General features: G+C 43.9%; 1 protein-coding gene across 1 annotated transcript in view; it reads left to right on the forward strand.

Annotated features, from left to right (window-relative positions):
• The window catches only part of dnmt3bb.1 (DNA (cytosine-5-)-methyltransferase 3 beta, duplicate b.1), a 294,113-nt gene that overhangs the window by 171,160 nt on the left and 110,839 nt on the right, over positions 1-12,114 (forward strand). The window contains exons 9-11 of the mRNA XM_070895082.1: positions 2,268-2,409; positions 4,071-4,196; positions 4,287-4,331. Of these exons, the coding sequence (XP_070751183.1) occupies positions 2,268-2,409; positions 4,071-4,196; positions 4,287-4,331 (313 nt within the window). The remainder of the gene's footprint in view (positions 1-2,267; positions 2,410-4,070; positions 4,197-4,286; positions 4,332-12,114) is intronic.

Genomic DNA, 12,114 nt, shown 5'->3' on the forward strand with positions numbered 1-12,114 from the left:
ACTTCCAACCTCAGACCAGGATGACCACAGTCAGAGACACCATGGCCCTCAATTTCTTCGCCAGCAGATCCTTCCAGTCTGCAGCAGGAGACATAGCTAACATCTCACAGTTTGCCGTCTATTGCTGGATCCAGGAGGTCACTAAGGCTCTCTACACCAGGCTTCCCAATCACCAGAGAGAAGCAAGACGAGCATGCATGTGGACCGTCCGCTTTCTCTTCGTCGCAAAACCTAATGTCTCCAGAGCTTCATCGAAGAACCTTCGGGCTGTCTCCCTGGGGCGACGATCTGCCATTAGGATTTATAAGGAACTCTTCCTTCTCCTTGACCACCTTCTTATGGCTTTTGGAGCAGCTGCACACCCAACAATCCAGGCAATGAGGTGCTGCAGCATCAATGAACCTCCTCTTTAAGTAGTGAAAAAAGTCTGTGACAATCGTTACTTGCAATTAGACTGTCCCTGATATTGGTCCAGCTTTTCAGTGTAACGCCAATGAGCTTGAGTTTTTAGACTAGAATTATGACTGCAATCATTTGAACGAGGAGTGTGCGCGTGTTTTACGTGAATCCACGACAATTTCCAAGTGCAGCTTAACCTTTTTTGTCTAAACACTGTCCATTTCTTGGCTCTAATGAATTTCTAGCCGAATTATTGCTAATGGGGGGCGCTGCTAAACACATTCTGAATGGTGATTATCAAGTATCTTTCAGGGAAATTGATGAAAATAAATCACAACAGCATGACTCAGAATTTGCAGAAAAGTGCTTCTTTATGTTTGCAATTTTGAATTCCTGATCTTAGCACTTGGTTCTCAAGTTAGAAGTAAAGAACAGAAACCTCTCAATAAAACACTGACTTACCTCAGTTTTGAAGAAGTTTATGTCTGCAAAATATAGTTCTTTCCTACATTACATTAGTGACTACACTTTAAAACTACTTCACTGGCTGTAAAATACTTTGAGACATCCCAAGTTCGTGAAATGCGCTATATAAATGCAAGTCTTTCTTTCCACAGATGTCTACTGACCTGCTGTGTAATTTATGTTTTTTTTTGTTTTTTGTCTTGGAGTACATTTTACTGATTTCACTATAGTTAACATTATATACAAAACTTCTGCTTGTATAATAAGTCTTTAGCTCAAATCAAAATCTGCTTGTCGAAAAATTTACAGCAAGAGCCTGTTGGCATTCTTTTAAAATTCCACATGTGGCTTTGATTTTCCTTTTGGAGAGCGAGCAGTGAGAGCTTGTAGTCAAAATGGAAATTTGACCATCCTGAGTTTCCATATAAATCCATTTCCTGTTCGAAATACATAAGATTGTGTTTATTTTGCAGTTTGTATTGGGTGGTAATAGTCAGACTGCCAAAAATAGAATGCTAAAAAATAACTGAGCGATCTTGGAAGGAGAGTGCCCGGTAGAGAGATTTGCATTTGTTGTTTTCTACTGCTGTCTAAATCAAAATGAAAATTTCAAAGAGATGTGAGGAATAAAATGAAAGGTGGTCTTTATTTTGTTCTGTACTTCTTTAAGAGTAGACTGTGCAGTCTCACAAGATGAACAAAATTGGAGGGGAAGTCATTGCTGGACTTGGCAATCACACTTCCCAAGCAGCCAGGGGAAGAGTGGCATTACTGAATGCCTGAGAAAAGGTAGTCAACTAGCCCTCTAGGCCCTTGAGGTACATAGTCCATAAGAAGTATGATTAGACTTTACACCCTGTGGCGGACTTTTTCGCCAGATAGCCTCAAAGTGCATTTGACGGCTGTCTGGCAGATGTATTAATGGTCCTGTTCTGCTCATTTGCAATTAACACGAAGCTGAGGCTATGCTAATGACAGAATTGTATTGCTGTATTACAGATAAAAGATGGTCAGGGTTGGGAGTAGAGATGTTTTACCAGGTTCAGACTAGTATCAACCTAAGACGGTGACAATAAGCAATGATGAAATGATGTAGCCAATAAATGGAGAATTGACAGGCACCCTTTCAAACTGCCTAAATCCACATTGAAAGCTCCCGAATGATGTTGCTAGAGAAATTAGGGATATCAGAAATGTGCCTGTATCCCATTGTTACTATTGCATTCCTGGTCAATCATGTAACAAGGCTTTCCTTATGGTCAGGATTTATTGGTGACACCAAAGAAATGGGATAGGTATGCTGTTGCTACTTCACTATTCCATGGTATTCTAAAGATGAATCTGAACAGCTCCAAGATGTGATCATGTATTCTGCACCTAATACAAGACATCAACTCTTACAGATTGCTAGTAGCAGATCTGGAATATCATTCCCTTCCAATGACCGGGGCACCTTGGAGGAACAAATTAAGCCAATGCTTGACTGGGCATTTGGTGGTTTTCAACCAAAGGGTTACGAAGGAATTAAGCCCAAACAAAGCACAGGTAATTGAATTTTTTCAGCGAAGGTAAAGATAGGAATACATACTAAATTGCATTTATCCTATTTGACTCTGAACTGGGTTAAAGACCGCAGTACACCATTTGTCCCAAACAATTGAAACGAAAAGAAAATGTAAATTTTTAAATGTAGCCATTGGCTAAGTGCAATTGTGAAACCCAAGGTGAATGTTAAGCAGACGGCAGTGAACAGCTCAAGCTATCCCAAGCTACTCAAGTTTGGAATTTCAGCTGGTGGAACCCATGTGGCTATCAGAACTCTTTGCAACAATAATGGCCTACATGAACAAAATAGCCTTTCACTCCATAAATGTGCTGCTGATCAGTGACCAGCAACAGCAGATTATTAAGATCAACACCCCCTTTCTAGACAGCAGCCAAAATGCTTTCTTTTTAAAGCAATCCTGTGCACTGATCCATAAGTTTTCCCTGTATCAAAAAAACTATTCTAATTGATTGAAACTAATGATAATGATCATCTTGTTCATTACATAGAGAGGTAATATATATTATACATATATATATCATCAGCAAAGGCAGTCCCTCGAAGCGAGGATGACTTGCTTCCACGCCAAAAAGGGATGAGTTCACAGGTGTTTCAATGAAGGACCTAATATTCCAGATCCCAAACTACATCGTGAAGGGTGGAAGATGCCTGTGCTTGGATTTTTTTAACGTGTGGTAGCTGTTGCACACCAGCCACCACACGGGCTTGACAGAGCTAGGTCTTGTTCCAGTGGCATGGATTACCCAAGACTAACTGGAGACCAGCTCTGCTGCATAGACCGAGCGCGCGCGCACATCGCAGTGTGGGCTGGCCCGTGCTGCCCCTGGGCCCTCGTCTCTTCTGGGCCCCAGATTCATGCCTCTCCTGGGCCCCGGTCACTTCCCTCTACGGACTCTTGCCGCTCCTTCGCCCGTCCTGTTATGCCTGCCCGCACTGCAGACAGCGACCTGGCTCCTTAGCCGTCGCCCTCCTGCAGCAGCACACGCTGCTCCCTGCAGTGGTATGCCGTTGCACGCTGCTCCCTCCAATGGCCCCGGCCAGTATATATATTGGATAATCAACTGCAGATTATTTCTTAATAAATGTGCAGTAAGTCCTCATCTGTGATCATCATCAAGGACATGGAGCACAGTAACAGCAACTGCCAGCTGACCAAACTGACCAAATAATTAAGCCTCCAGAATAAACCCCCCCCCATGAAGTTAATGCTACCTGGTGTAGTGCAGAGGGCAGATTGAACAATTAGATGTGGTGGTTGATTTGTGGTTCTTCTGATTTTCTGAATGGATTGCTAAGAAATTGAGAGTTCTAATTGAGTGATGACTTCTGCATCCAATTATTCGATCTAGCAAGGGAAGCTCCATAGCAAGAATGCTAATCTGTAAAATGTATTCCTATACATCACAAATAGTAACTCATACAGGTTCAAGGTATGAATCAGGATTCAGCTGATGAATATAAATCATGAACCCCTCTGATAGATTTTTGCAGTGTAATTTCTTTTAGATATTCATTATTGTCTGTATAACCGATCTTAGCTGAAACTAGCAGAAAGTTTTACCTTTGGTTAGATTTTGTACAATGTATGTTTGTCTGCAGTGTTGCACTTTTCACATTAATTCTTCTTTTTGTTGGGCAGAAAATGACAGTGCAGGTGAAAACCCGATCGAGGTCTATGTCCCTGAGTTCTATCCTCCCACAAAAAAGCAGAAAAATAGCTTTTATAAAAGCAAAGAAGGAACTGAAGAGGAACATCGCGGGAGAGGTAAGTGATGTGTTACTGTAACAAAAGTAGACTGCTCAATGCATTAGTAAGTTAAACAGCTAACAGTTATTTTCCATTTTTTTTCTGCAGAAAAAATTTTGTTTCAGGTGATGTCAAATAATAAAAGCATTGAAGGTAACATTTCTCTTATTTTATTAACTTTGACTGTTCTTAAATGCCACATCTTCCTATTTGCTCAAATGGCGGCTTTAGTAGTATACTGGTCGTTGACTGTTTCACATTGTAAAGGGGGGTGTTACCCTTTTTAACATTTTGCTGTTGACTGTATTGTTAAAAAAGCATAGACATATTCCTGCATGTGCAAATTTAGCAATAAAACACTCAGGAGTAACTCACTGTAAAGCTATAAAACTATTGTATGATGCGTAACTGTTACACTCGAGCCTGTCTGTTGGGATGTGACACTAATAGCTTTGCTTTTAAAGTCCGTAGTTATTTAGGGCCCGAACTTGGTGGAAGCTAAGGGCCGCCCAAAGGACCGCCGAGATACCCGATGGTATTTTGGGCGGGAGTTTTGTAAAAAAGTTCTTGAAAGACTGCCCAGTGGCAAAAAAGCGGGCGGGAGCTCCCAATCTCAGTGGCAAATGCAATCCTCGGCAAAGTGTCGCCGAGGATTGAGTCGGGCCCAGGAAGGGGGCAGCACATAAAAATAAAAATTTACAGAAAAAAAACCATTGGAAGATCTTCAGGGGACCCCATCCACATAAATCGCTGGAAAAAAAAAAATAAAATAAGTTTATTAACCTTGTTTTGCAGGTCTTCATAAGTACCGTTGAGGTTAGACCTGCCTCCATGCAGCGGTTCTTACCCCCTGTTGCCACCGACTCCCGCCCGGAGGAATCTGCCAGCTCGGCGGACGGCAGGCCATTTGCGCACCTTGCGCGCTAGCGGCCGTCAACGGGCGGTTCCCAACGGTCCTCCCCTCCCACCGGCAGGAGGCCTAGTGGAAACTGTCACCGAGGGGGGACCACTGAAAAAACTCGGCGGCAGCGGACAGTAAGGCACCAAGTTCGGGCCCCATGTATCTGAATTGCTTTATTCAAATCTTGGGGAACACAATGGGGCAGATAATGCACTCTTGGCACAGAAGTGCTATGTCCACAGAGCATTGGGTGCAACACCTGCACTGGGGGCTACCCCATAACAAAAGGTCAGATAATTTAAATAGTGTGGGTGCTCTCCCAGCACATAGCACATGGTGCATTGGGCCAGTAGTGAGGCTGTGAATATGTTATCAGTTGCTGACAGCTGTTGAATGGCAGTTGGCTGCCCACAAATCTGTGCCTGTAATCTGAGCAAACAAATGGCTTGGGGCAGAACTGCCAGATTCACAGATAAGATGTTGGAGGGCATGCTGAAAGAGGTTGTTTAATGAAAGGTATCCAACAATACATTTTTCAGAGGTCTTCTTTGAAGTGTCCACTGAGTTGGGTGCTGAGTGTATAAAGTGCAGTTTAGATGTTGCAGAAGAATTATGATGTTTCCTGCTCATTACATAAATCTTGGGTGAATGGACAGTGTATCCAAGGCAAACTGTCATTAGCACTGTATGTTGTCATCAGCTCTGCGCATGGGGCATAGAGTGGACCTTATGCTTCCGCGGCCGGTACTAATATGACAATGTTTCCCTTAGCATGCATTATATTCCTCAGTGGCACAGTGCATGGTACGATGTGAAAAAATGGGCGAGTTTGTATTGAATTTTACAAACCAGTGCAGATAAAGCTGCAGCTGAAATCTAGAGGCAGAAACCTCTTTTCCATTATGTGAAGGTTGATTCGTAAATACTCAGAATATCACCCACTAAGATACAAATTTTGTACCAAGAAACGTGTTTGTAGCAACCATCGTGACTTTGACTGTCTGTATACACAGACACTCTCATCAATGAATGCTCTAGGCTTTACACATTGCACCGTTGTATCTAATCTTGTTTTAAAAATAATTAGAAACATAGGAAAAGACCCTGCAGTTCATGCGGCCGATGCCAAAATCTAATACTGCTCAATAACTCAGTCTCTCAAATAACTGCTCATTTCTCCTTTAAGTATTTTCATACTGTTGTGTCCTTAGATGCTCTAGTAATGACTCCATGAGGCAATGTGTTGTACTTGAACTGTAGTGACCTTAGTCCTTTATTCATTAACTCCAGAGTGAGGATCACGCCTGGTAGCCTGCAATTTATACTAGGCCAGGCACACCTATACAGGTAACCTACAAGTCTCCCACTGCTGTGCCCTCTGGTGGCACACCTTGAGATAGTACCAACAGTAGCCATGTAGGATACATGACGCACACCATGTGCCTCCACTGCCACTGTATGCACTCTATTCCATTTGTTCACCATCTCCTGCAAGATTAAATCTAAATTGTCTATGCCCCTTCCCTCTTCGAAGCTTGAGCCCATGGGATAGCTTTTGACCTTTGAACAGCTGACCGCCTGTTCGGCCAACAGAATGGAAATGACTTGACACCAATGAGCGGCACATCTCGAATGGCCAGCGCGTTGCAGCTTTCGACAAGGTCCCACACAAGAGATTAATTTGCAAAGTTAAAGCACATGGGATTGGGGGTAGTGTGCTGACGTGGATTGAGAACTGGTTGGCAGACAGGAAGCAAAGAGTAGGAGTAAATGGGTACTTTTCAGAATGGCAGGCAGTGACTAGTGGGGTACCACCAAGGTTCTGTGCTGGGGCCCCAGCTGTTCACATTGTACATTAACGATTTGGACGAGGGGATTAAATGTAGCATCTCCAAATTTGCGGATGACACTAAGTTGGGTGGCAGTGTGAGCTGCGAGGAGGATGCTATGAGGCTGCAGAGTGACTTGGATAGGTTAGGTGAGTGGGCAAATGCATGGCAGATGAATATAATGTGGATAAATGTGAGGTTATCCACTTTGGTGGTAAAAACAGAGAGACAGACTATTATCTGAATGGTGACAGATTAGGAAAAGGGGAGGTGCAACGAGACCTGGGTGTCATGGTACATCAGTCATTGAAGGTTGGCATGCAGGTACAGCAGGCAGTTAAGAAAGCAAATGGCATGTTGGCCTTCATAGCGAGGGGATTTGAGTACAGGGGCAGGGAGGTGTTACTACAGTTGTACAGGGCCTTGGTGAGGCCACACCTGGAGTATTGTGTACAGTTTTGGTCTCCTAACTTGAGGAAGGACATTCTTGCTATTGAGGGAGTGTAGCGAAGGTTCACCAGACTGATTCCCGGGATGGCGGGACTGACATATCAAGAAAGACTGGATCAACTGGGCTTGTATTCACTGGAGTTCAGAAGAATGAGAGGTGATCTTGTAGAAACGTTTAAAATTCTGATGGGTTTAGACAGGTTAGATGCAGGAAGAATGTTCCCAATGTTGGGGAAGTGCAGAACCAGGGGTCACAGTCTAAGGATAAGGGGTAAGCCATTTAGGACCGAGATGAGGAGAAACTTCTTCACCCAGAGAGTGGTGAACCTGTGGAATTCTCTACCACAGAAAGTTGTTGAGGCCAATTCACTAAATATATTCAAAAACGAGTTAGATGTAGTCCTTACTACTAGGGGGATCAAGGGGTATGGCGAGAAAGCAGGAATGGGGTACTGAAGTTGCATGTTCAGCCATGAACTCATTGAATGGCGGTGCAGGCTTGAAGGGCCGAATAGCCTACTCCTGCACCTATTTCCTATGTTTCTATGATATCTGGCAGGTGAAGATGGTGAGCCGGCTGACAGGGGGGGTTGTGAACTGATCACGGAGGGCGTGAGCCAGGGCGGCAGTATTTTTGTGGAGCCTGGAGGAGCACTCCTATTCCTGGCCCCACAATTATGAAATCTAAAACGATTTGGGGCTATTTTTTGAAATTACTATCTGGGACTAATGGCTTACTCTAATATTTCTTCTCTTTGGGGAAGTACTTCATCTCTGAGTGACACAACTGAGATCATAATCTCAGCAGCATGGACTCTTTGGAATGCCATGCAATCCCATTACAGGGTGCCTTGTGCTGATTTGTGCTCCAACATGTTATTCCACCATGCTGCATTTCAAAGGCTAGGAGCTGGACTTAGACTTTCTGAAGATTGAAATCCAGGTACAAATGTTTAGTAGACTCATACTGTGTTCTTCTGTGCAGTAGTTTTAGACAGACATTAACCTATTTAAAATGAGTAGATTAATGCCTGCCTAACAACAGTGCTCAGAAGAATACAGTATGAGCACATTAAGCGTTCCTAAATTTCTTCAGTTGGCTTTGGAAAATTCCACCTGTTTGTAAAGCAGCAAAATATTTGTGACTGATGACAGAAATCACACTCCAGTTGGGATTTAAAACCTACACCTCCCAGTGTATTTCAGTTGGCTACTGAATTTTATTATCTCATAATGGGTGAGCCTTTGGTGTGAGTTTCTTATATACAGAAAAAAAAATCATATTAAATCGAAAATCAGGCATATAGCATAAAGGCTGCCTTTTTTCTCTCTCTATGCTGAGCGCTGTCATTTTGTGATGGATTAGAATAGTGTCTCAAGCAGCGTTTGAAGTGACAGCCAAGGCTCTCTTTATACGGAAGGCTTTGTGTGAGAGTTCGCTCTTGTCTCACTATGCACTACTGCTTATGTAGGTATTCTAAATCATGGCCTCGTTCTACATTGTCACAGCCCTGTTGTGATCCAGAGTTTGAAATACTGAATGCTGCTTGGATTAGAATGCCAGTTCAATTTGTAATGCAAGAACTGTGTGAAAGCAGAGCTGAGTGGTCAGTTTTTTTTAGAATACAGCCTTCATTGTTTGATGTGAGGCTGTCTCGATGTAAGGCTGCATTATGATTGCCCAAGAATGATTTGTAGTATATTTTGATAGCAAGGATTAGAAAAATACTACAGTCTACCCTCACAAGATAGAAAAATTATAATACACTTCTCAAAAGGTGTAAAATGTTAAAAAAATTGTTTAGATTAATATTTTTTTTAAATCTAAAGTTTGTTGTGTGGTTCCAAAAGTCTATTGCTACTTTCCATGTAGAGGGGTCAGTGGACTATGAATGACAACTGATGGACAGGGCAGATCACTCAATTTAAATCGAACACAACTGAGGTTTTTTTTTTGTTTAATGTTGACTGTGGGTATAACAGAGCTACAGGAATATCATAGAAGGAATAACAGACTGTAGAAGTATTATGGAGAATAGCAGGCAATAGAAATATCACAGAAAGAATAACAGACTATGGGAGTGTGACAGAGGGCATAACAGAGGCTACAGAAGTATGCTAGAATTAATAAAAGAGGCTATGGAAGTATTCTAGAGGTTATAACATAGGTTATGGGATTGCCACAGAGATAGCCTGACATCGGTAGTGGGTAAAATGATGGAATTAATGATTAAAGATGTCATAGCAGTGCATTTGGAAAGAGGTAATATGATAGGTCCAAGTCAGCATGGATTTGTGAAAGGGAAATCATGCTTGACAAATCTTCTGGAATTTTTTGAGGATGTTTCCAGTAGAGTGGACAAGGGAGAACCAGTTGATGTGGTATATTTGGACTTTCAGAAGGCTTTCGACAAGGGCCCACACAAGAGATTAATGTGCAAAGTTAAAGCACATGGGATTGGGGGTAGTGTGCTGACATGGATTGAGAACTGGTTGTCAGACAGGAAGCAAAGAGTAGGAGTAAATGGGGACTTTTCAGAATGGCAGGCAGTGACTAGTGGGGTACCGCAAGGTTCTGTGCTGGGGCCCCAGCTGTTTACACTGTACATTAATGATTTAGACGAGGGGATTAAATGTAGCATCTCCAAATTTGCGGATGACACTAAGTTGGGTGGCAGTGTGAGCTGCGAGGAGGATGCTATGAGGCTGCAGAGCGACTTGGATAGGTTAGGTGAGTGGGCAAATGCATGGCAGATGAAGTATAATGTGGATAAATGTGAGGTTATCCACTTTGGTGGTAAAAACAGAGAGACAGACTATTATCTGAATGGTGACAGATTAGGAAAAGGGGAGGTGCAAAGAGACCTGGGTGTCATGGTACATCAGTCATTGAAGGTTGGCATGCAGGTGCAGCAGGCGGTTAAGAAAGCAAATGGCATGTTGGCCTTCATAGCGAGGGGATTTGAGTACAGGGGCAGGGAGGTGTTGCTACAATTGTACAGGGCCTTGGTGAGGCCACACCTGGAGTATTGTGTACAGTTTTGGTCTCCTAACCTGAGGAAGGACATTCTTGCTATTGAGGGAGTGCAGCGAAGGTTCACCAGACTGATTCCCGGGATGGCGGGACTGACCTATCAAGAAAGACTGGATCAACTGGGCTTGTATTTACTGGAGTTCAGAAGAATGAGATTGGACCTCATAGAAACGTTTAAAATTCTGACGGATTTAGACAGGTTAGATGCAGGAAGAATGTTCCCAATGTTGGGGAAGTCCAGAACCAGGGGACACAGTCTAAAGATAAGGGGGAAGCCATTTAGGACCGAGATGAGGAGGAATTTCTTCACCCAGAGAGTGGTGAACCTGTGGAATTCTCTACCACAGAAAGTTGTTGAGGCCAATTCACCAAATATATTCAAAAAGGATTTAGATGAAGTCCTTACTACTAGGGGAATCAAGGGGTATGGTGAGAAAGCAGGAATGGGGTACTGAAGTTGCATGTTCAGCCATGAACTCATTGAATGGCGGTGCAGGCTAGAAGGGCCGAATGGCCTACTCCACCTATTTTCTATGTTTCTATGAATAACATTGGCTGTGGAAGTGTATAACAGGTTGTGAGAGTAGCACAGAGAATAAGGGGGGGGGGGGGAGGGCTATGGAAGTGAGACCATGAATAACAGGCTATAGAAATATCAGAGGAAATAAAAAAGCCTATGAAAGAATCACAGAAAGATGAATAGAAGCTATGGAGTGTCTCAGAGAGAAAATAAGGGAGGCTATGGCCCTGATATTAACGGGGAGGAAGTGGGGGTGGCGGGTGGGGGGCGGTGCAATTTTGCGATCGGGCCCGGAAAAATGGGTTTCCCTCAGGTTCTGCTGAATTTAATGACGAAGGTTTAGGACTGAGATGAAGAGACATTTCTTCACTCAGAGGGTTGTGAATCTTTGGAATTCTCTATCCCAGAGAACTGTGGGTGCTCAGTCATTGAGTATATTCAAGAGGGAGTTAGATATGGCCCTTACGGCTAAAGGGATCAAGGGGTATGGAGAGAAAGCAAGAAAGGGGTACTGCGCTGAATGATCAGCCATGATCTTGTTGAATGGTGGGGCAGGCTCGAAGGGCCAAATGGCCCACTCCTGCACCTACAATCTATGGGCCCAAGTTTCCACAGGATAAAAAACGGGCGCCCCTCCGAGCTGGGCGCCCGTTTTTCGCGCCTAAAACGGCGCCAGAAAAAAAACGCGCTATTCTCGAGCGCTTTGCAGCTCCTTGTCTGTTTGGCGCGGCGCCCAGGGGGGCGGAGCCTACACTCGCGCCGATTTTATAAGTGGGAGGGGGCGGGTACTATTTAAATTAGTTTTTTTCCTGCCGGCAACGCTGCGCGTGCGTGTTGGAGCGTTCGCGCATGCTCAGTGTGAAAAAAAACATTGGCACTCGGCCATTTTTGTAGTTCTTTGTAGCTGTTTAATTTTTGAACATTTTTTAATAAAATCACATTGCCATCAGCACATCAGCACTGAGGCTACCCTTCTCACTGTCTCCTTCCCCTCCCTCCCCTCCGCGGCAACAAACGGCTCTCTCCTTCCCCTCCCTCTCCTCCCCTGCGCGGCAACAAGCCGCTGTCTCCTTCCCCTCCCTCCCCACCCTCCACGGCAACAAGCCGCTGTCTCCTTCCCCTCCCTCCCCTGCGCGGCAACAAGCCGTTGTCTCCTTCCCCTCCCTCCCCTGCGCGGCAACAAGCCGCTGTCTCCTTCCCCT

Source organism: Pristiophorus japonicus, chromosome 12 (genome assembly GCF_044704955.1).
Source record: "Pristiophorus japonicus isolate sPriJap1 chromosome 12, sPriJap1.hap1, whole genome shotgun sequence".
NCBI lineage: Eukaryota > Metazoa > Chordata > Chondrichthyes > Pristiophoridae > Pristiophorus > Pristiophorus japonicus.